Below are 26,067 nucleotides of genomic sequence, written 5' to 3' on the forward strand. Positions count from 1 at the left end.
CTCACCTGGACTGCTCAGTTTTCTACCAAATTTTCCTCCCTTAGGTATCCACCTAATCAATTTTTCACAAAGCTGGCAAATTGATTTTCCTAAATGTTTCTCCTACTCAATAAACTCTAATATTTCCCCATAATCCCTAGGATCCAAATCCCCAGAGTGTTGTTTAAAGCCCTTCATAACTGGGCCCCAACCTATTTTACAGTCTAGTACTTTCTCTTCACATCTGAGCCTTTGAGGAGGAGGACAGTCCTCCATGGTCAGATACATTCCCTTGATCATTTTTCATCAAAGAGTTAGCTCACTCTTTAGCACTGTCTCTATCAGAACCTTCTTGATCCCCATCTACCCCCTTGCACCCCAGCTACTTGTACCATCTAAAAAAAATCCCCTTCAATCTATCTTGCATACCTCAAACCTATATACATTCATGTTTCCCCTGATTACCCAAGGAGCTCCTAGAGGCCAGGGATTGTTTTGCTTTGGTTTTTGTATCCTTGGCATCAAGTTTAGCAATCTACATAGTCATGTCTTAGCAAATGTTGGTTGTTTATTTAGATGTTTTTAATGTACCTGTGGTGTAGACTGTTTCCCTTTTGGAATGTGGGCTCTTTGAAAGGAGGGATAGCTTTACTTTAGTCTGCATCTCTAAAGCTTTGCACAGTACTAGCACAGAGAAGATGCTAACTAAATACATGACTGTTGATTGTCTGATGCCTTTAGAAAAGAGAAGCTGGAAGATGGAAATATGACATGCACTCTAGTGAGAAAATGGGTGGAGAGATGCATGTGTGTAAAGGCTTTTAAAAAAAAGAATTTTAAAGCATTCTAAAAATAAATAGTATAATTATTACCTCATTTTTCTCTTTTTTTTTTTTTTAAAGAGGGTTCATATAGATACAGTCCTAGAGCAAGCTGCTATACTGCTATGCTCATTTGATATACAATTTCTAGACTACTGGAAAGTTATACAAAACAGCTGTGGCTAAATGGTTATTATAGCTCACTCTTTATAAGTTCACTTAAGTATACTTAGTAAAACCCCAGAGATGATATCAGACTGAAATGCATTTCATTCTATTTCCACATGATTTTGATCTCCTCTGCTAGGTCTTTAGATTTTGAAATTTTTTTTAGAACACATAGCACTGAGATTATGAATATCCTATTGGTTATGAAAACCTGCCCATTTCAGCTTTGCAACATTTCCCTAATACGCCCCCTTCTCTCCTCTAAAGCTGCCATCCCTCCACTGCAGACCCCCATCACCTTGCACCTGAAGCGTATCCCCACTCCAATTCAATTTTCCTAAAGCATCTATCTGACCATGTCATCCCTGACATAGTAAACCTCAATGGCTCCCAATCACCTACAAGATCAAATACAAAATCCAATTTGTGGTGTTGAAAGCCCTTCTTAACCTAGAGCTCTAACACTCCCGTTTTCTTACCTCTTACTCCTCACTTTGTACTTTTCTATGCAGTGACTCTGACCATCTGACAAGAAACTTTCTCTCTCAGGTCCAGGCATTTCTCTGGCTATCCCAAATAACTAGAATGCTCTCTTTCCTCATCTCCACCTACTAAATCCTCTGACTTCCCTCAAGTTCATGCTTCTGAAGAACAGAGACATCTGGTTGGCCCAGTGGATAGAGGCCCAGGCCTGGAAGCAGGAAAACCTGAGCTCAAAGCTGGCCTCTGACACTTACTAGATCTGTGAACCTCTTTCCACCTCAGTTCCCTCAAATGTACAAAGGAGATCAAAATAATACCTATCTCACAGGGTTGTTGTGAAGATAAAATAATATATCTGTAAATCACTTAGCATAGTAAATGGGCACATAGGAGATGCTTAATAAATGCTTATTTCCTTCCCTCCTTGAGGCAGAGAATCTATTACAACAGTCCAGTAGAGATATGACAAGGGCTTAACTTAGTGAGGTAGTTACACAAATGGAAAGAAAGGAACTGATTCTCGAGAAAGGCTGTGGATGAAAAATCAAACAAGGCAGTTGACTGGATATGTAAAGTTAATGAAGAGCCATGTTGACTCAGAAGCTGTCAAGTTGGTATGGTGTTACCCTTCACAGAAATATGGCTGGATTTGGGGGAAGAGGGAAGAGATTTATCCGGTTTGAACTTGAAATGCCTGTGACACCTTTACTGGTAATGAGGACATGCAATTCCTGAGAGACAAAAGCTAAAGAGAAAAATGATGGAATACCACAGTCTTTCACCTTAAAAGATCACAAGGGCATAAATTTGAATCTCTTAAGTGAATGCCCTCATGAATGATTCTCTTATCATATTCTTCTTCATGCAATTTCTCAAAACTGAAGGGAAAGACAAGAAAAAAATGGAATACCTTTCTGTTCTGAACAACTATCAAAAGAGAAATTAAGATATATGTTTTTACTGCTTTGAGCTCAGGTTTTGTGGTAGGTTCTAAAACATTTTATGAGCAATTGATAAAAAAAAAGATTATAAGAGTTTGGCTGAGATAAAATAAAAGATGTGTATGGGAAGAAATCTACAAATATTTCAAGAACAAGAGAGAAACAGGAAACAATTATGATGTGAAATTATACATTTCAAGTAATTATTTCAGGAAAAATCCTTAACAGGAAATTCATGAAAAACAATATCTAAAGTAAATAAATACATGTATTCAAATCTACAATTATTCCATATAAATGATGAAAGAAAAATTTCTCATTACTCACCTGGCAAGCATCTTTTCTTATTTGTGTCTAGTGAATAAGTACTTATAAAATATACTTTAGACTAAAGCTTTTCCAAGATTATGGATAATTAAGTTTATTTGACTATATAAGATGTAGAGAACATCACATAAAAATAACTAAGGATAATTTAGGCAAGCACTTAATCACTTAAAAGGGTATCTCCTAGATTACTGTTTTTGTAAAACTTCTTACCTGTTCCAGAGCCTCTCCTTCATTTTGTTCACCTTTTAAGTTTTTTCCAGATATTAATTCCTCCCATGTGAACAGTAGTGAGTCTGTTACTTCACCAAATGGATTAAAATCAATTAGCCACACTTTGCCCTACATCAGAGAGAACATTGAGATACTAAAAGTTAACAAAGAACAAAGCTAAAGTCTATAATCTGCCTTAATTTGCAGAAGTCAGTGAATCAGAATGTCCTTTTTTCATATAATTTTCTTCCCAGAAGGAACTTACCAAACATATTAACAATTACAGATGAATTTTAAGCAAAAGATGGCTTTAAAATATTTTAATACTTTTAAAATGACTTCTTTATTTTGGCTAAAAAAAGTTACATTTTGATGACCGTCCATTTGACTAAATAAAATGAATAAATGGTATAGAAGAAAGAGTACTGACTCTAGTCAGAAGTCCTAGGTTCAAATCCTACATGTAATGCTAACCCTGCAGATTTAGGAAGTTACTTCACCTCACTGAGCTGTGGTGATGTGCTCACCTCATTTACAAAATGAGATAGCTAGGATTAGATGGCCCCTAATGTACCTTTGACTAAAGAGTTCAAAGAAAAATGTCATTTTTGATAGTAGTATAAAAAGAGAAAGGACCTTGAAAAACCATCTACATTTTTTCTTCCTGCCTCTTGCAACTAATTATAAGTTTTAGGTCCAAACCCTAAAGGGAAAAAAAAAAAAAAAAAAAAAAAAGACCATCTCATAAAGAAGTCCAACCAGCAAATATAATAAAGATAACAATACTACCCAATCTATTTATTTAGCGCTATACCAATCAGACATCCAAAAAACTATTTTAATGACCTAGAAAAAATAACAACAAAATTCATATGGAAAAACAAAAGGTAAAAAATTTCAAGGTAATTAATGAAAAAAAAATCAAATGAAAGTGGCCTACCAGATCTAAAATTATATTATAAAGCAGTGGTTACCAAAACCATTTGGTATTGGCTAAGAAATAGACTAGTTGATCAATGGAATAGGTTAGGTTCAAAGGACAAAACAGCCAATAACTTTAATAATCTAGTGTTTGACAAACCCAAAGACCCTAGTTTTGGGGATAAGAACTCACTATTTAACAAAAATTGCTGGGAAAATTGGAAATTAGTATGGCAGAAACTAGGCATTGACGCACACTTAACACCGTATACCAAGATAAGGTCAAAATGGGTTCATGACATAGGCAAAAAGAATGAGATTATAAATAAATTGGAAGAACATAGAAACCTCTCAGACCTGTGGAAGAGGAAGAAATTTATGACCAAAGAAGAACTAGAGATCATTATTGATTACAAAATAGAAAATTTTGATTATATCAAATTGAAAAGTTTTTGTACAAACAAAACTAATGCAGACAAGATTAGAAGGGAAGCAATAAACTGGGAAAACATTTTTACAGTTAAAGGTCCTGATAAAGGCCTCATTTCCAAAATATATAGAGAATTGAGTCTAATTTATAAGAAATCAAGCCATTCTCCAATTGATAAATGCTCAAAGGATATGAACAGACAATTCTCAGATGAAGAAATTGAAACTAGCCATATGAAAAGATGTTCCAAGTCATTATTAATCAGAGAAATGCAAATTAAGACAACTCTGAGATGCCACTACACACCTGACAGGGAAAGATAATGCGGAATGTTGAAGGGGATGTGGGAAAACAGGGACACTGATACACTGTCGGTGGAATTGTGAACACATCCAGCCATTCTGGAGAGCAATTTGGAACTATACTAAACTGTGCATACCCTTTGATCTAGCAGTGCTACTACTGGGTTTATACACCAAAGAAATCTTAAAGAAGGGAAAGGAACCTATAAGTGGCAGCCCTGTTTGTAGTGGTTAGAAGCTGGAAAATGAATGGATGCTCATCAACTGGAGAATGGTTGGGTAAATTGTAGTATATTAATGTTATGGAATATTATTGTTCTGTAAGAAATGACCAGCAGGATGAATACAGAGAGGCCTGGAGAGGCTTACATAAACTGATGCTAAGTGAAACGAGCAGAACCTAAACAACGATACTGTATGAGGATGTATTCTGATGGAAGTGGATTTCTTCGACAAAGAGACCTAACTCAGTTTCAATTGATCAAGGATGGACAGAAGCAGCTACACCCAAAGAAAGAACACTGGGAAATAAATGTAAACTGTTTGCATTTTTGTTTTTCTTCCTGGGTTATTTTTACCTTCTGAATCCAATTCTCCTGGTGCAACAAGAGAACTGTTCGTTTCTGCACATATATATTATACCTAGAATATATTGTGCCATATTTAATATGTATAAGACTGCTTGCCATCTTGGGGAAGGGTAGAGGGAGGAAGGGGAAAAGTCAGAACAGAAGTGAGTGCAAGGGATAATGTTGTAAAAAATTACCCAGGCATGGGTTCTGTCAATAAAAAGTTATAATTATGAAAAAAATAAATTAAAAAAAATAAAGAAGCCCAAACAAAACACACCCATGATAAGAAGCAGTATCAAAAATGTCTCAGGGAAATCTGGCAGAAAGGAGAGTGATTGTTTATTGTGAAAAGGGTTCTCCATCTTCTATAACACCAAGAGTTTGTTACAAAAATGAGGGTATTCTTCATACATGGAAATGTAACAATTTTGCTTATCAACATATATACTTCATGAAAGTTATACTCCCAACAAAGAAAAATGATTTTTCACCATGGTGTATTGGTAGCCCTATGTTCTAAAGTTTGACCTGGCAGAATCTGCTAAACAGGAAAGGATTCAAGAAAAAGCAGAGCAATGGACTTTGTGTCTGTAACCAAAGAAGCAGGATGGATAAATCTGGGGATACTCTTATTACTAAAAGGCTGGGTTCATGGTGTTGATCACATATATATTCATGAATATTAATATCTGAAGACATGCAATCTATATGAGTAGAGGGAAAAGGCATGATCTTTAAGTTGGTTTTGTATGGTAAGATTTGCTATTGTCTAAATGAGGGAAATAAAATCCAACAGAAGGAAATGGAAGAGTCCTCTGATTTTGAAAAAGATAAGATTTTTGTTAGCAGATACCTGGACTCAAAGAAGAAATATTTCTGAAATAGGCTAAAGAGAAGTTTAATTTGAGGTAAAACATGTGTCAATGAGGAAGAGTAAATATATAGATTATTGAATACAAGTTCTGGGTACAGTTCTAATAGAACATAGCTGCATATACTTCAGTACTCTGAAGAATGTATAATTTGGTTGCTGTGAGTATTTATTCTATGTGTGTGAATCAAAACTTATTTACATCTTCAATTCCCTTTGGAATTGAAATCCTCCAGGAAGTTCACCTGACTAACTGGCAACCTTGTTGTACAATGTGTTAAAACATAATCTGTCTATCTACTCCTTATTCTTGCAATGTGATCAGATGAACTCACCTCCTTTATTGGTCATATATCTTATATTTTGGGGTGCTTTCAAAGTTTAATTCATTGTCATTAATATCCTGTAATACATTTATAGCTCCAAAGGTCTCTCCACTGTTCTTCACAGAGAATTGAATGACAGAAAATTGTGGATAAACCTGAGAAAGCCAATCAAGGAACTAAAGGTAATAGATTAGATTACATAAACATACATCATATAGTAAAAGTTTTTTTTCTTTTGTATTTTGGATTTATTGGTATTTCTTATTAATTTAGGTAATTTAGTTTAATTTTTAAATGTGTAATTCATATTGTGTTTCTCAATAAACAATGGCCACTCTCTTATTATATTTTTCTCATTTCTGATCATCCGAAAATTTTAAATGGTAGACTGCTGAGTTAGTTACCAAATATGACAGGAACATATTAAGGAAAATCTACTAAGAAACAATAAACCAGACATTCTCATGGGTGGCTGTCCATTATATCAGTTGGACCAAATTCTTATTACTGCTTCACTCCTTCTACAAAAGGCAATCTCTAGTAAATCTATGCCTCTAACACACAAATTTCTATATATACTCAGATAGGAAGAATCAGACCTTTTTTTTTTTTTCGAAATTTATCAGTATTTAGTGTTATAGAACAATGTCATGGTTATCTGAGTTATTAGTAAAATGTCTTCCTTATACTTTGGGTATTGAATGTAAGAAAACAAGTAGCAATCCATGTAAAAAAGTAGAAAACAAATGGACTGGAATAATCAACCATCTTGCCTGTTACCTACCTGTTAACAGCAACCATCCTATACTTCTGTAACATTACTGAGATCTATAAAAAAGAATGTCACGTTGCAAAAATAATGCCAGAAGATAAGCCAATCTAAATACCAAAGCTAGCATTGATGACTGGCAGATTTGTTTCTTGATTCAAAGGTCATAATCTAGATTAAAAAAAACAACAACAACAACAACACTGAACCACTTTTAATCAAGCATAAAAACTTAAAGGTTAACTCTTTCTGCAATTTTCTTTGAATAGAGATTTAAAATATTTTCACATGTACTTTCTGGATATAAAACACACTGAGAATTGTCTTCAGGCAATCTACCCTGCAGACGGATTAATCTTCCTTAAATAATGTTTTAATTCCATCAATTCCCTACTCAATATCATTCAAAAACTGAATGTCTCCTAATTCTTACCATCAAGTCTAAAATCCTAAAGTTGGTTTGAAGGCCCTCTATTAGATGATATCCTATCTAAGGGGATTTATTTTCACTACTATATAAAGTACAAGGCATAGACATTGTATAAAAGTGAAAAATTATATTGTACATATCAAAATTGCTATGAATTCTGTAAAAAGGAGGATATTCAGTGTTAAATAATCAGAAGTAGCATCATGTAGTAAAAGGGAGTTAGGCTAGAGCTTAAAGGATGAGCAGGATTAGGATAAATAGAGAAGAGAAGACATTTTTTCCCCCATTATTCCCTCAAAATTACTTCTATTATAAACAGGTTAGAATTCTCACTGCTTCATCAACACACCAGATTCATTATAATCTTTGGGCTTTTAGTTATCTTATTTATATATCTTTGAAAATCCCCTCTTTTCCCTCCAACTGTTCCAAATCTATAAAAATCTTCAAGTATCAGCTCAAATCCCACTTGAAAAAAGAGATCACTTAGCGCTTATCAATCTTTTCTTTCACAGAACCTCTACAATAACCTATAATATAGAAAGCATAATTTTATATTTTATACAGTGTTTCATACTGTTTAAGAACAGTAATTTTTTTTTTTTTTTTTGGCTGAGACAATTGGGGTTAAGTGATTTGCCCAGGGTCACACAGCTAGGAAGTATTAAGTGTCTGAGACCAGATTTGAACTCAGGCCCTCCTGCTGTCAGGGCTGGTGTTCTATTCATGGCACCACCTAGCTGGCCCTAAGACCAGTTTTAAGAGGTTAGTCTTATTAGTTCAAAAACAAACATTTATTAAATATCTACTATACAGAAATTCCCATGTTTAGAATTGGAGGAGATAAACTATGAATTACCCTTTCATGAAACTTAAAATTTGGTAGGGAAGATATTACATGGACACAAGTAATAGAACAGAACAAACTGTGAACAAAACATAAGGAAAAAATTGTTTCTGAATGGGAGAACGGAAAAGAAGGAGAAGTGGCAGTTTAAAAAAGCTTTATGGATGTAGCATTTGAATTGGGTCTTGAAAGCTGGGTAGGAGACCAGGATGAAGGAAGCATTTTTACTATAGGGTACAATAAAAACAAAGGCACAGAAGTGAAAGAACATAAGCAAAGAGGACCAAAGCTGGGTCAATCTGATTTTATGTATTTCATTTATGTGGTATGGAGCAATGTGACATACATCTGTAAAATTAAGGTGTTAAAACAAATAATGTGAAGCAGAAATTGCAGAGAGGAAGAAATGTTAGAAAGAAGGTATAACCATATCACTCCCTACTAATCAAAAAAAAAAAAAAAAGAAAAAACAGGGTAAAGTGACTTGCCCAAGATCACACAACTACTATGTATCTGAAACCAAACTTGAACAGACCTTAAAAAGTCTTCCTGACCCCTTGGCCCAGCACTCTACCTACTGTGCCATCCAGATACCACCAATTTGATCTACTATACTAATTTAAATATGCATATCATAACCATTCATTGGCATGTTAGTTTCTTGGAGGACAGGAACATTTTGACTCTTCTCTTTGTAATTCCAACAGCTAACACTGTTAAAGAAGGCAAAAAAAATATATACGAAAGATGCTGTAGAGAACTGACCACATTTGCCAGCTGAACAGATGTGAAAGAGCAAAGTTAAAGAGAATATCAAGGTTTTGCACATGGGTGACTAATGGTACTACTAATATTAATGGGAAAGGGGCAGCTAGATGATGCAGTAGATAGAGCACTAGCCCTGAAGTCTTAAATTCAGTTCAGAGTTCAAATTCAGCCTTAGATACATTACACTTACTAGCTGTGTGACTCTGAGCAAGTCATTTAATCCCAATTGCCTCACAAAATAAAATAAAATAAAGATTAAAAAAATAGTAATGGCAAAGTAAAAAATAGGAACTTTGGGGGTGAATGATAATCTCTGTTCTGAGCATGTTGTATTTGAACAGTCAATGGATCAAAAAGTAGAAATATTCATCAAAGGATTAGTAATGCTGGTATGAAGCTCAGGGATAAGACTGGAGCTGGAGGTACAGACTTTCATAGATATGACAAATAAAGCCATGCAAGTGAGTGAGATCTCCAAGGATGATAAAGAGAATAAAAGAGAGCCAAAGACAGAGCCTTAGATATCACCCAAACTTTGAAAGTAGAAAAAAAAGAACCAGAAGAAAAGCAAAAGTACTGGTATAAAAAAATTATAAGAAAAACAAAGACAATCTAAGATTTTACATTTATTTCTTCATCTTATGATATTCAACCTAATGGGCCATACCTACTACCTAGTACAGATCATTAAGATAGAGCTAGAAGGGATCTCATCATCTGGTCCAACTCCTCACTTTACAGATGGGGAAACTGAGGCTTAGACAGGTTTAAAAGACTCAAGGTCACACATGTAGTAATCATCTGAAGAAATAGGGATATTTAGAGAAGAGAAAGACTTAGGAGTAAATAACATGATAGATATCTTCAAACAACTGTAAGAATTTCATGTGGAAGAAGGAGTAGACTTTTCTGAGCAGAGAACTATTAATGATAGATTAAAGTAACAGAGGCAGATTTCAGCTCATTATAATAAAAAACTTCCTAATAGTTAAGAGATAACTCAAAATGGAACACACTGTTTAGGGAGGTACTTGGCTCATTCAATGAACAAGCATCAAACAATTCTATGTACAAGATACCAAGCAACACATTTAGGATGTAAAGAAAATAACATAAATTCCTACCTCAAGGACCTTATATTTTATTGGGAGCAGAACAATGTGTGTGTGTGTGTGTGTGTGTACACACATGTGCGCGTGCGTGTGTACACACACGTGCGCACATGTGTATACACAATATACATATGTGTGTGAATACAAAATATATGCAAATTAAATATTTTCAGATGCATACAGGAAAATAAGATGCATTCTTCTTATAACACATGAGTCTTCCATACTGCTATGATCAAAAAGATTGAAATTTCTTAATCCAGTCTAAACCTTTTATCATTACATCTAATTTTAAACTATTATCCCTATCCACATTTTTTAACCAGACTCCCAGGAAAATTTCCAATTTGTCTTAACTTCTTTGCTTCTCAACCCTTTATATTTTGGCTTCCTATCCAAAATTCAATTGACTCTTCTATGAAGCTATAAACGATTTCAACTTTTCATCTTAATTGTTTTTTTTTCATTCTTCATTTTATCTGGCCTTTCTGAAGATTCTGATCCTTTCTTTTGATTCTGTACTTTGGACATTGTTGATGCTTAACAGATTCTTGTTGAAGACCTCTCTCATCCTAAATATCTCTGCTCGCTTAGCTTCTATGATATTGTTCTCTCTTACTTCTCATGGCTATTTGACCTCTCTTTCTTTGTTTTATCAACTAATGCTCTGTCTTAGGCTTTCTCCTCTTCTATCCCTTCACACTTACCACCCTTCTTTATTCTTAAGCATCAATCTGTCCCTTTCAATTGGTTCCTTTTTCACTGTCCACAAATGTAGAGTATCCTGCACCCTTAAAAAACAACAAGAAAACCCCACAAAAACCTCATTAGACCTTCTTATCCCTCTAAGTTTTAATTTTCTTCTATTTCTAGGCCAAATTCCCAGAAAAAAAGCTGTTTATACTCACCACCACTACTTTCTCTTCTCACATTTATTTCTCAATCCTTTGCAATCTGATTTCTAATTTCACTTACTTGAAACTGCTTTCTCCAAAGTTTCAGATAATTTTCTTAATTAGCAATTCTAAAGGCCTATCTATATAATCCTCTTCCTTCCAGACATCTGTAATCTCTGACACTGTTAATCATCTTTTCTATTATATACTCTCTATTTTGGGTTTCTTTGACACTTAGTACTTCTACTTCTTAGCTCCCCTTTAGGTGTTATCTACCCCTTTAGAACATAAGGTTCTTGAAAGTAAAGATTATCTTGTTTATTTAGATTTGTATATTCTGCTCTTAGCATAGTAGCACATAGTAAATGCCTTATCAATAAAATCTATCATTCTCCTTGTCTAACTAATTCTTCTAATTGTCTATTACTAGATGATCATCTATATGATGCCTCCAATATGTAGATGAAACTCAAAGAGGTTCATATCCTGCTCTAGATTTTCTCCTAAACAATAGTTTCTCAACACCAGAACTGCATATCCAGTAGATATCTCAAACTTAACACATCTAAAACAAACCTCAAAAAAACCTATCCCTCTCCCAAACTTCCCTAATACTACTGAGGGTACCAACATCCCTCTAGCCACCCAGGTTCTCATCTTGAAATCATTCATAAGTCCTTATCCTCCTGCACCCCATGGATATACATTCAGCTGGCAAACCCAGTTCTGGGTTGGTCCAATCATCTTCCTCCCATTGAAATGCTGCTAAAAAGAGTGGAAGAAAATCATGAAACCATCCTGATTAGGTCCATTATTAATTTGTGTTTCTTAATTTCATTGTATCAAAGTTATACTTCTACTTCTCTCAACTAATTATCCTATTCTCCAAGAAATTGTTCCAAATCATTCTCATTCCAATAATTCTGAACTAGTGATTGTTCATCTTTCAAACCCTATTATCCCAATCCCATAGCCAGTTTCCTTTATTCTTACCTCCCTCAAACCTTCATCATCCCACAATAAAGCTACCCACACTTTCCCTGTGGTCTCTGGAATGTCTGTTCTATAGACATCTGATGCCTATTGGGCGTGCTTTCATCTTAAATCTTTGCACTTCCCACTATATCTTCTGGCTCTCATTACAAATTAGCCTCCCTAAAATGAATGACAGCCTTTCTGGCCATTCTTTCCACTACTAGCTACACTTTTATTATTCATTCCCCTTCAACTCACAGTCTGGAATGAGGAAATTGGAAAAACCCTTACTCCTTATGGTCATTTCTAGGTTTTCTCTGTAAACTTTCTCTATAAACGTTCCTTATGGAGTAATTCAATCCATAACTACCATCTAATCAAAATGCTGGCAATTGTTGTCTATTAACTTCCAAGACAGTTCCCCTTCTTTTCCCAGTGAGTTCAGTACCTGGCCCACAATCTGTGTCTTCTCCCTAATTCTTACTTTCATATTAGATTTCAACACAACTTCACAGTTCTCTAATTTATCGTTTCATATGATCTACTCCTCCACCCTATCCCTCCATACACAAATATGGTCATCCTCTTGATCATCACCCAAAAATATACTACTTCCATGTTCACAAGCTCTAAGATTCCCTTATTTGATCAATTTATTGTCATTCTACCTTTTTGTCTCTGCCTTCCTACTCCAAAACCTGTTTTTTATCTGACCTGTGATCTCTAACCCCTAATCTTTTAGTTTTCTCTTAAGGTCATTATCTCTTAACCCTTTTCCATTCCTCATCTTGACCCCTCAACAAACCACTTAAAATATATATTGTTCTCTGGAATCCCTTGTTTCTTTAGCCAATCTTGCCCTGCTAAGCCTAAGCCTTGGATCACTCCTTTCATACACTGCCTTTTTTCTTATGCATATAATGCTGAACAAAGGTGAAGAAAATTATGAAATCCTGCTAAATGGGACCACTAAAAATTTCTCTTAGGTAACCTCAACTGGGTATTCACTGCTTCTGGGAAATACTTTCACACATTCCTAATTCACTCATTAGTCTACTGACTTCAATCTATCCTTTATTCAATTGCCAAAGTGATTTTTCTAAAATATATTTTTTTAAAAATGGTACTCCTAAAGGGCAATCCTAAAAATGAAAACCCACTTACTCAATAAATTGCAATGGATCCCATTATCTCCAGGATCAAAAAAAGTTCTCTTCAAGATCTCTCAATCTTGATTCCTTCCTTTTTTTCCCCTTTCTTTGCAATATTTCTTTCCATGTACTATATAACTCAGCTCTACAGACCTCCTAACTTTTCCTTGCACATAACACATCTCTCATCTCCATGCTGTATCTGAGATGACATTTTTTTTCTGATTTTCCCAGGTACTCCCTCCCCACCTTTGAAAATATCTTGTATTTACTTTGTATCTACCCATATGTATATATGGCATATAAATAAAATGTAAACTTCCTTGTAAGGACTTGCAGGTTTCCTTGTTACCTAACACAGTAACCTACATATAGTAAACATTTAATAAGTGAATACAGATTAATTCTATAGATGCTCATCATAATATGACAACATTGCATAAACTTTTATCTAAATGCTGATGAAAAGATCTTATGACTTAAAACTGAAACCAACACAAATTTTTTTTAAAGTGCATTAATTTTCCATTTAAAAGCTTTGCACATTGGACATTGTATTAACACACAACAGATATGAAATACAACTCCTCTCAAAACAGATGCTTAGAGACAGTTGGTGCCACAGACAATAACAAAGAGATTCTTTGGCTGAAGGCAATTTGAGAGACTAAAAAGCAATGTTAGGAGGGCCTCACCATCTCTCTAGGGTATAAAAATAGGAACCTATTGGTAGAATATTAAATGTAGTATGTTCAAAAGAACTAATTCTCCAAATGATCTATAGTTTCTTTTACATAAAAACTACTCGCCTCACTTTTTCTTGTCTCCTGACCCCTTCCCTAGTCCATGACTCCCTACTCTTCCTTTGGCTTTTATTGATCTTGGTTTTTAATCCTAATTCTGATCCAGATACTACTTTGTCTCTGGCCCTTTATCTCCACAGGCTCTATCATATTTATCTATCTTGACCTTTAAAAATAATACTCTGCCCTTATCTGTATCACACTTTTCTATCTGGAGCACTCTCTCTTTGACTCTTCCAAACTAGCAAGATTTCAATTAGAAAGATGGCTAAGAGTACATAATGGAACACTGACTTGCTTAATTTTAAATTAGTTCAAAGGTATAAATAACTCAAATTATACTGACTATACTTAACTGAAAACAAAATATATAAACTTCATTCCAGAAAAAAAAAAGGCTTAAAGATTTATATCAGTTTAAATATTACCTTGTTGAGCATATTTTCAGATATAACAAATCACTTTAAACAGGATCAGGCCTCTTAACAAAATTGTGAGGGAAGGAAAGAAAGATACCTTTTTGGCCTGGTGTTAAACTAATCTTTACTAAGATTTTTAATGAAAATGGCTTTTGTAGTAAGAGACTCCTGAAAAATGAAAAGCCTTCATGACCCACAAAAGGAAACATCTAATATTAATATTTCAAGCACTGATGACAGATGTTTTGATATGGAAGTTCTTTTTACTCAAAATACATTACTCTATCTACTTGTAGGGATAATCTTGATTCCAAATCACAACAAATTATTAACTTACCATACTATCTCGGTATACATCAAATACAACTGTAAAAAAAAAGAAAAAGAAACAGCCCAAATTAATTATTTATATAAAATACAATTTAAAGATATAAAGTCATGTTTAAATGGTAAAAATTACATTTAAAAACAAAATAATTTCTAAACATTATTCAACCAAATTAGTGCAAAAATTCCTCGATCTTGAGAATAATTTTTTCCTTTAAAACCTTAAAACTAAATGTTACAAGAATCAAAATACACTTCCTTATTATGATTGTCATTTTCTTTTTTTCTAACTTTTCATCTATCATACTTAAGAATTTATAGTTTCATGAAAAACACTAATTTTACCATATTCAATTTGTCCATTATACACATATGGGGAGGATTCTAATTAGATACTAAGCAAACAGTACTCTTGGAATAGGCACCCATTTATTTCATTGGGGAGTGATATGAGTAATATCTGGAGGTGGAAAAAAAATAAATTCTACCCACATTCAGGGAATGATTAATGCAATTTATCATCACAGTATTAGCAGAAAAACTAACTTTGGCAGGAAAATATGAGCAAAAAGAGGAAAAGTGTATTCTTTGATTCTTAAATATTTATTAATTTAAATGATAAACTGATACCAAGTTCTGCATTAAGATGTGTATTTAATAGCATAAACACCGCCAATTCACCTTGCTTTCTTTAAATAAACTAATGTATTTGTTTTATATTATGGAATATATGAGGTATCCCAAAAATCTTAATGCAGCTTTAGATATTAAAGCTTATTTAAGTTAATAAAAGCTTATAATCCCACTTAAAGTGGTAAAAGAAATACAAATTACATAAAAAATAAAGATTTAAATTACAATAAAGTACAAACAGACTTCAGAAATGTTAAAAAACGAAATAATTGATATAGAGGAAATCTCTATCTACTCTGGATTTGATAAGTAGAGGTTTTTTTTGGAGGCATGCCCATATACACACACAGCAAAAGATGAAATGATTTTCAATACAACAATTCAACATGAACGCCATATATAAACTCCAGATATCTGGAGTATCTGGGCCATATCTGGGCAGAGGGAGTAGCCTGGACAGGAATTAGATACTTCGGTTCCCTCTTACTGGAAGGGACTTGTTGGATATGTTTTTAAAGGAATTCATAAGTGGGTATCATAGTACTAGGTAGCTTCTGAGCTCTCTTTCAACTCTGAGAGTCTGTGATAGCAAAAATTACCTAAATCACACATGAAATAAAGGTCTCATAACATCTCAAAAAGTAAAACATTTTTATGAAAATAAGAGATACTCACAGTCTTCATCTAAAAATTTATATTGTATGTGTTTCTTGAAAAAATCCTGTATGGATCTACAGATTTCTTCATTTTGTTTAGAAATGTGATCATAGTATTGTGTATAGTCCCTCTGGGATATACCTGCCAAGAAAATATTTGACATAAAATTCTTTAAAATAAAATAAAATTTCACTTAGAAACAGATATTTTATATGTAATAACCATCAAAATAGGCCCAATAAATGAACTTTTCTGTTCCTTTTACTGTAATCTAACAGTTGTACAAGAATATGACAAGTGCATTTTTATACTAAATCCTACAAGTGAATACATAATTTTATTTTTGAAAACATTTTATCTTTTTAATAGTAAAATATTAAGAAAAATATTATTTTTATTTAGCATCTGTAAAAAAAAATCTAATTCTAAGAATGATGCTTATTACCAAAATTTTTTACAAAATCAAATTTTCAAACTTTATTTTTATGAATTATACTTTCAAACATTTAGTGAGTACTTATCAAATGACCATTACATTCAAGACACTATAGAAAATATTAAGACTAGGACAATGGATCTTCAAGACTTTAAATTTTTCTTGGAAAAAATAAGGCAAGTAAATAGAAAATTGATGATGATACACCCAAATAACTGTAACATAAAAAGAGAGGTATCAAGTACAAGGAAAAGGAATATCATGTATTTAGATTTGAAAGATGGGTAAAAATCAGAGAGATAATTCTTAGTAGAGAAAAGATAAGAGGAAAAAAAGGCCATTTTAGGCAAAGAGGCCTATCTGGATTGCAGCAAGTAACAGAATTTAGCAGAAGTATAGGTATATGAAAGAAAGCTAAGGATCACAAAATCATAAAGGTAGAATAGGGATAACTTGTAAAAAGCTTCAAATACCAGAGTGGGAATGTTGGACAGTGGTGGTGAATAGGAACTAAAAATTTCAGAGTAAGAAAGCAACATTCATTAGAATTTTTTGATTTCTCATTAAACTTGTAAAAATTGTAATCGTTTTTCTTTCCTCTTTCTTCATGGGAAAGATTTAAATTTTCCTCTTTATATGTCATATTTCAAAAATTTCTCATTTTTTCTTTGCCATGCTTTTCCATCTTTATGATTCAACTCTCTTAAATGAAGGATATACCAAAAGTTTTAAAGTTTTAATAGTTTAAAACTGCACTAAGACTTTGGGGCCACATGATACTTGATATATCTTTTTTCCTAATTACCCACACTCCAATGTGTATTTTATTTTCATGCCTGACAGCATGTGCTTCATTCCACACTGACAATCTATTATCTTTTTACAGAGATGGGGTAGATGCATTTCTCCATCAGTGTTTTAGAATTCATTTACACACTGATGGAGAGAAGGCTGATGTTTTCCTATATTATTGTAGATATTATTGTATCATTTTCCTGGTGCTGTTTCATATTCATCTTCCAAAGTTTCTCTGAGTTTTCATTCATCAGAGTATTACAGCATACACTTTTTCACTAACATACTGCAATCTGTTTAGCCCTTCCCCAAGTTGCACTGGAATGTAACCAGGTGCACAACTTAATATGCTAAAAGTAAAATAAAATGGCTTAGCGCTTCAATTTTTCAACATTAAACAGAGTATTCTGTGTTATAAGTCCTGGATCTAAATTATTGCTGTTATAAATTTGAAAAATAAATGTCATTATCTCCTTTAATTGCATTGATGTTGAAATCAATACAGATATGACAAGTACTATGTAAAATACAACTACTCCTAGCTCTTTTCTAGGTATTATAATGAATATCAACAAAAAACAAAAAACAACAACAACAAAAAAAAAAACTTGATATTGATGATATATGATCCTAACCAAATTCTATTTTCACTCTTACCCAGAGTCACATAGCTATTCAGTGTCTGAAGTCAGGTATTACCTCACTCAAGTCTCATTAAATCCCTATAAAGTAGGGCAGCTATACTTTTTATTCTCAATTTCACAGATAAGGAAACTGGTGCTCAAAAATATTAAATAAGTTGTCTAAATTGTACAACTGGCGTCACAGATGAGATCTGAAAACAAAAACCTCCTGTTGAGCATACTAAACTCCTCTATGTGGCAACTCTTTCACAATCTTGCTCCTTCTAAACTTCACAAATATTACTCTGCTCTACTCACTGTGTTATACAGACATACTAGCCAGCTCATGGTTCTTTCTGCACACACATCTCATCTCCAGTCTTGAGCATCTACACTAGCAGCTCTTGATTTCCTCCAAGAATCAGTTAAAATTAAACCTTCTACATAAAGCCTTTTCTGAGCTACATCCCCCATCCTCAAATGCTAATGTACTCCCTCCCAAAACCTGCTTGAATTCATTTTGTCAGTATAACATGTTTTACACACTCACACATACACACACGTTAGCTCTCACTCATTAAAATATGAACCTAAAGGCAGATACTATTTCATTTTTGGTTTTGTTGCATCAGTCATCAGGACAGAGCTAGTTGGTGCAGTGGATAAGAGTGCAGGGCTTGGAGTCATAAAGACATCTTCCAGAAGAGGTGGATCAGCCAAAAAGAATATGATCAATCTGGCCCCTCTGTTGTACATCACCAGCGCTTTTAGATGGACTCCTGTAGTATTTTCTACATGAGTATTCATTTATAAAATTTAAACCTTAACTCAACTTCAGAAAACTGGAACAAGTCTTCTTTGAAAAGAAATCTATTGTTGGGGAAAGTTATTATCTGGCATTAGCCAATATCAGCACTTTTTAGATTGCTAAACCATTATTGATTTGATCATGAATTCAAAGTAACAGTTTTTCTCATGGTATGCATCTTAATATATCTTGTATATACTGCTGGTCTAAATCTCTACAACAATCACTTCATATGACAGGTATGGGTTAAGAGGTAACTTCTATAGAGAACTGACTTGGTAAAAATGTTATTACAATATCTGGTTGGCGAACACTTATTAGTTCTACAGTTTTAATTTTATAAAGCAGGAGAATTTTTATAAAACAGGGTATCTAAAGAGTAGATTTCTAGCATCCAAGAGAGTTGAATAATATATAGGTGCTTAAGCACTTGCTGAATTTCTCTAAGGCAGCAAAATATATATATATATATATATATATATATTAAGTGAGTGTTACATATATATGTTAAGTGAGTATTACATCTTGCTGCCATCGTAGGAGAATGCATTTTTGAATAAGGCTTCAACAATTATTAGCTATATAATTCTACAAATCCTTTAACTTCTTTTTGCCTCCGTTTCCTCATCTATAAAATAGGGATAGCAAGAGCATCTATCTCCCAAGGTTGTTGGGAGAATCAAACAAGATAATAATTGTAAAGCATTTTGCACAGTACCTGACACAATGTAGATGCTTTATAAATGTTAACTACACAGTACCTGACACAGTGTAGATGCTTTATAAATGTTAACTATCATTATGTGGGAAAGTCCCAGAGTGAAATTTCCTTCCATTAATGCAGATCAGCAACTGGTCTGCACCTAGTAATCTTAGAGAAACTCTTGCTGACACCAAGAAGCAACACAAAAAAAGTAAATGTCAGGGGCTAGATTTGAATTCAATATTCTTTTCACGAAATCCCACTGAAATGTCTTATATTCTGGTCCTATTTTTTAGAGGACACTGATAAACCGGAGCGAGTGTGGTATGCTGAAGGAAACCATGACATGAAAAAGTTAAAACTGGGAATGCTGATAATTGAGAATATACCAGGCAATAAAGTATTTCTTTTTTCTATCATATATTTATTAAGCACCTGTATACCTGTATACCTGAGGAGCTAGAGGATGCTTTACTGTTTATTTGTCACAAACAAATTCCTTTTGGACTTTTAAAAGAATTATTATTATATTCAATTATATATATTCAATTAAGACTTTCAGCAGGATGAAGTTGACTAAATGGAATTTCAAAAATAACTTAGTGTAGGCTAACAAACATGTGTGATTTGTACTTTTCCATTATTTAATTACAGAAGAATATTCCATATAAAAATGTTATGCCTGTTTGAAGTATTTTTAAAAATTAAAAAAGTTAACTTCTCTGATTATCTTTATGAAGCTAGGAAAAAATATATCTGTTAGAGTCCTCAACTACAGTGCTTTCAGCAAAGTAAGATGGGAACTGATTATTTAAGCACAAAGTTAATATATTTTGTAAAACAAATCCATCACTGCAATCAATAGCTTGCCTCTCCATAGTGTTTTCCTTGACCTTGACTGTACTAGACCAATTATTCCTTTGGTTGCACTGTTCTTGGAAGTTGATATCATTTTTCATACTAGAATCTTGGACCTCAAAGGCATTGGGGCATAGTGGACAGAATTCTGAATTTAAGAGGCAACAGAAACAGGAAATAGAATCCCAACCTGGATGATATTTATTAGTTGTGTGACACTGGGAAAAATATTTAACTTCTCTATGCCTCAATTTTGTCATTTCCAAGACAATAATACTTGTAATACTTATATATACCACAGGATTGTAATAAAGAAATTACTTTGTGAATTTTTAAAGTACCACCTGATTGTCAACTAATATTATCATTATTGCTGCTGCTTTTTTATTATTCAAATATATGAAGGAATGTCAAGGTAAAGAGGGATTATACTTATCCTGTGCAATTCATGAGAGTGGAACTAGAATCAATGCATATCTTCAGATTGTAGCCACTTTTGTTACTGCCACATCATACTGAGATTTCAGTACTGCTTTCAAAGAGCAGAACTAGTACAAATGAATGGCATTTATGTTTATTCTCAAAACAAAGAGAAATTATCTGAGATCCCAAAATGTGAAACAGACTTTTGATGTGGAAGGTGAGTTTTCTACCATGGGGAACTCCAAGCAAAGGCTGAATGAAGGTCTACTTGTTGAGAATATGGTAGAAAGGATTCAAGTTTTGAAAAGATACTGAATTTGCCCATCCTTGAGATCCCTCCTAACTCTGGGATTCCAAAAATCCAAATTACAGGGAGATAGGTTTCAAGTGACATAAGAAATATTTTTAAACCATTAGAGCTGCCAAAAAATGCAATCAAATGAGATTTGTTAACATGTTGGTCACTTTCCTTAAAATACTGGTTCTGGGTATTACCTAAAAATTAGAGAAAGGGCTATGGAGACAGAGTGTATTTATAGCATGAGAAAGCCAGAGGCAGAGTAAACAAAATCAAATGAAATACAATTTGAAGAGAAACATAATTGGGGGTGGGGAGAATTTTTGCAGCAAATTTCTGATAAGACTCTCATTTACAAAATAAATAAGTAACATATTTTAATGGTAAGAGTAAAAGCCTCAATCAATAAATGGTCAAAGAGTTTGGGCAGGGAATTTTCTAATTAAAAAATAATAAATATATCAAATGCCTCAAAATTCTGTAATTATTTATAATATTTTAACTCTAATCCTTTAACTTAATTAACCTCTTAACTACCAATTCTATAGTTACATGTAACTTATTACACAAAAAGTTTAGTTTTTTTAAAGTATTTTATTGAAAAAAAAAATCAAAAAAGATTCTCACCAATAAGCTTATTTTCCTTGACAAAACACCTAAATTCTGCCCCAGGAATTAATTCACACCATTTTCGAAGAACAAGCTGCCAAGAGAAGAAAAATGTATCATTATCATATAAGAAGAAAAGGTGAAGAGGAATTACAAATATTTACCTTTGTATGAATACATAGAGGGTCAAAGAGTGGTATTATCAGAGGAATCATGATATTCTTGGCATGGGATGTAGGATAGTATTATGGTCTTCTTATGCGACAAGGGACTTGTCCTGTGACTGATATAGGGAACTAACTCTATCAATGCAGAATGATACCTTTTCTGCAATTTTAATACAGAAAATTGCTGAGGATACTAGAGGATTAAGTGACTTGTCCTGGATCATAAAATCAATCAATATGTGACAAAGGCAGGATTTGAACTATGGTCTTACTAGGTCTAAGGCAAGTTCTCTGTCCAGCATATCACACTGCCTATCAGATCATTTAGTAAAAAAAGGGAAAAAATTATTGAAACTTTTATGGAAAATGTTATTTTTTATTATTTTGAATGTGCTTATATAAGTAATATGAAAAATGCGCCTCCCTCAAAGATCACAAATGGAAAACATTTTCTCCACAACAACTGAGGCTCCCTCACCTCAAAATTTATGAAAACTGTTCAGAGCTACCTCTACCTCAAACACTGTAGATATAGTACTTATCATGAATTTTTATGGTTTGATACCAAAAAAAAATTAGAAAGGCAACAATAAAATACTAGTCTAGGAGCTTGCCTACATATATAAACAGAAACAAAGCAGATTCTTATCAAATAGGGAATGACTTAACAAATTCTGCTACACGTGTTACTGTACTTTAAGAAATTATGAATATGATAAATATGGTAAAATGCAGAACCAGAAAAATAATATACGGGATGACACCACCAAAAATGGAAGGGGAAAAATAAGACAAATGAAATACAATGCCATAATATTATGGACTAATGTCAGATATCTTCACTTTCTTGGATATTTTGCTTAACAGCTTTTCTTTTTTATTCTTTGTTGTAAAGAATGACTGAAAAGGAAAGTACCAGGGACAAATTGGGAAATATAGATGACATAAAAACAAGAGATATCAATGAAAACTTTTTCAAAAAAGGAAACAAAATTATACCTAAGACTCAAATGGCAACCAAAAAAATCTCTCTTTCTTGATATTGAATGATTATGATTATAAATGAGTCACTTAATCTCTCTGAGCCCCACAATGTTTATATCTAAAATGGGAGGAATATCCCTAAGCCCAACTTCACAGAATTGCTATAAGGTTTAAATAATATGACATAGATAAAATTCTTTGCAAACTTTAACATATTACATAAATGTCAACTGTTATTATTACATAACACAATGACATGAACTTTGGAACTGAGTTTAGAGGACACAAAAAAACTAATCAACATCTATAATAATACTTTTTCCATCTTCCAGTTTTCTGATCTGAATATTGAATGAAATATACTAATCTGTAAAAAAGTAAAATTGTAACAATTAGCAAGATATCATGACAACCATGTATTAGTCTTTGTCAAGAAAGGTCTTTATGATGATGTAGAAATCACATTTAGCCAAACAATAACTACACCAGGCAAATAAAATGGCAATGTCATGGAACTGCAATGTCAAAGAAGCTATTCATTTCCACCAAACTTATACCAAAATTAATAATGATCATGATACTTGAACATTTCAATTTTAATTTCAGTAGTGTATGCATTACCCTTCCAATGCCATGGATCTCAGTCTTAAGTAGCTGCTATAGCTAGAAAATTCACCAATCTTTCGCTAACCTAGAAATGAACCCCTCTAAATCTTGATAAAAGATTACAACAAGCCAGAACAGAAGGCCTAATTAATAATTTAAACAGATTTGAAACCTGATAAGGAAATAAACTGCATCATGCTTGACTTAAAAAATATATCATTATAAGATGTGTAAAAAGTATGGCTAGAATCTGAAAAAAGACCTGAGATCTTTAATGGATAATAAAGTCAGGATATATTAGCATGTGATAATGCAGCCAGAAAAGCTAATGTGATCCTATACTGAATTAAGAAAAGTTATGCCTTCAGGGAATGATAGAATATTGCTGGATCACATCTAGAGACCTGTGTTCAATTTTAGATTCCACAGATTAGAAAAGACATTGAAAAATCATAGCACATCCAGAAAGAAACCTGGGTTGCAAGAGGGCTACTGGTCATTATGACAACTAAGAAATTGCTGAAGGAAGAATCAGTATGGATTTTAAAAATACTTGATGATGTCTGAGAAGAGAAAACATAGTAGAGGATAATGATCTTCATGTATCTGGAAGGTCATCATATAGAAGAAGAATTAGATTTTTTTTTTTTTTTTTGGCCCAGGGGTCTAAAATTTAAAGTAGCTGGTGAAAATTTAAGAGGCAGATTTAGTCTTGAATTAAGAGAAAGCATTAAAAATTAAGAGCTTTCCCAAAGTAGAATGGCATAGGTTTCCCTAAACTAAAAACCTTCAAACAGAGGTTGAATGACTATTATTTGTCAGGGATGCTACTGCATATTTTTGTTCAGAATATCCTAAATGCTATTTTGAAGTCCTTTCCAAGTCAGAATCTGTGATTCTTCACTTAATGAATATTTATTGAGTCCTTACTATATATCTGGTACCATTCTAGGTACTATGAAAGACACAAGATATGAGGTGATTATTCTCAAGGAAGTTATGATTTTTAAAAATAGCAAAAGGATGAGACCTTTTCTCAATCAAAACCAAAACAAAACAAACCCAACCTTTAGCTTTTAAAGTTTTTACAATTAAAATTAAAAGTATCATTTACTCAAATGAATCTGCAATCTTTTTGATTTGAAATTTTCTTGGACAATGAAGACTAGAATTCATTTTGTGTAATTCTCATTTGTCCCCCCCCCCCATAAGTTCGCCACAGAGGAGCCACCAAAAGTGTTGGAGAGCCTCCTTGCTTTTTCTTGACATAACAAAAATACTAATGAAGAATCTGGTGCCTACCATCCCTTGCTCTTGTCAAATAGCTAGTTCATCTTCTCTTCCTATCATATAATTACATGATAATGAATTCCAGTTGTTCTTCAAAGTTCTTCATGCCTTTTCATTTCTCTCTGTGAAAATCACCTTTGTTTTGGAGACTTTGGCATTCCATATTTTGTTGTCATAAAGCAACAAGAGTAAAATGATGGTATTTAAAAAAGGAAGGAGCCTTCATTTTCATGGGAAGTTTAGGGTTATTAAGGAAGTTTTGCAATTTTCCAAAAGCAATGCATCCTTGTTCACCTATTCAATTCTAGGTCTATCTTGTTATTTACCTGTAAAATCTGTCCCAGGTATACAAACTGATGGACATGTGCTGTAAGTTTTTCATTAAAATGCAGGCTTCAATCTGGGTAATATTCATTCCCCTGGGTCTTTATCAATGGTCAAACTCTTGAATGCTCACAGTTCTCTTTCTGAACACATTGTAACATCCCAGATTTTAATTTAATAAACATAAAGACATCCACAAATATTAACATCTAAAGAATTTCATCATCTACAGAGAATGTTTCTTGTACCTGAACTCTGCTGCATCTCTTCCATTACAGTGATGAAAAGCTTTGGTAAAGATACATCTCTCAATTTTATATTTCACCTGTTGTTTATGATCAGAGGGTTAGCAAACAAGGTTACTTTTGTTATACCTTCTAAAAAGATCTTGAGCAATTGTAATATATAAATGAGAGACATCTTGTTAAACAAATATATTAGACATTATTTTACTCTATCAGATCAAAAAAATTTTCACAACCAATAACTGGTTGTGGTCTTGGGATCTTATATTTGCTACACCTTTCAATTAGATGTGAAAATAGTAAAAATATGATTTATCATTAAATACTGCCTACAGAAGACTAGTTGTTCTCTACTAATACCCTCATCAAGTATAAGTATGTCTTCAGTTTATGTAGGAAGATGATTTTCATAAAGTTTCTATATAAAAGGGAAGAAGGGTAAGCATAGAGGTCCATAATAAATGATATTCTCTTGGTTATATTTTTTTAATACTACTGAGGTCCAAGGTTTTTTCCATGCCTTCCAAAACTTCTCTTCCTTTAATTACCTTGATTAACTACCTCTCACATATCTCATGATTGTGTCACCCACAAGCTACATATACATGGTCCAATCAGGTTGCTTTCCCACCTTTGTTTTCTTTAGTGCTATGTCTAACTAGTGCTACATTTCTAACATCAAAAACAAAGACTGTGAGGCCATGGTTCAAGCATGATGCATTTTTGTGTTAAGAGAAAAAAAACTGCTCTAATGATT

At 33.2% G+C, this 26,067-nt stretch overlaps 1 protein-coding gene across 3 annotated transcripts in view; it reads right to left on the reverse strand.

Annotated features, from left to right (window-relative positions):
* CDC123 (cell division cycle 123) overlaps positions 1–26,067 on the reverse strand; it is an 88,276-nt gene that overhangs the window by 7,924 nt on the left and 54,285 nt on the right. For 2 of the 3 annotated variants that reach the window (XM_051961426.1, XM_051961427.1), the window contains exons 8-11: positions 21,713–21,788; positions 16,160–16,282; positions 14,862–14,890; positions 2,933–3,061 (exon numbers count right to left, since the gene is read on the reverse strand). In XM_051961426.1, coding sequence (XP_051817386.1) covers positions 2,933–3,061; positions 14,862–14,890; positions 16,160–16,282; positions 21,713–21,788 — 357 coding nt within the window. The remainder of the gene's footprint in view (positions 1–2,932; positions 3,062–14,861; positions 14,891–16,159; positions 16,283–21,712; positions 21,789–26,067) is intronic. The other variant, XM_051961428.1, reaches the window with a different exon arrangement.

This window comes from Antechinus flavipes, chromosome 5 (genome assembly GCF_016432865.1).
Source record: "Antechinus flavipes isolate AdamAnt ecotype Samford, QLD, Australia chromosome 5, AdamAnt_v2, whole genome shotgun sequence".
NCBI classification, from domain to species: Eukaryota; Metazoa; Chordata; class Mammalia; order Dasyuromorphia; family Dasyuridae; genus Antechinus; species Antechinus flavipes.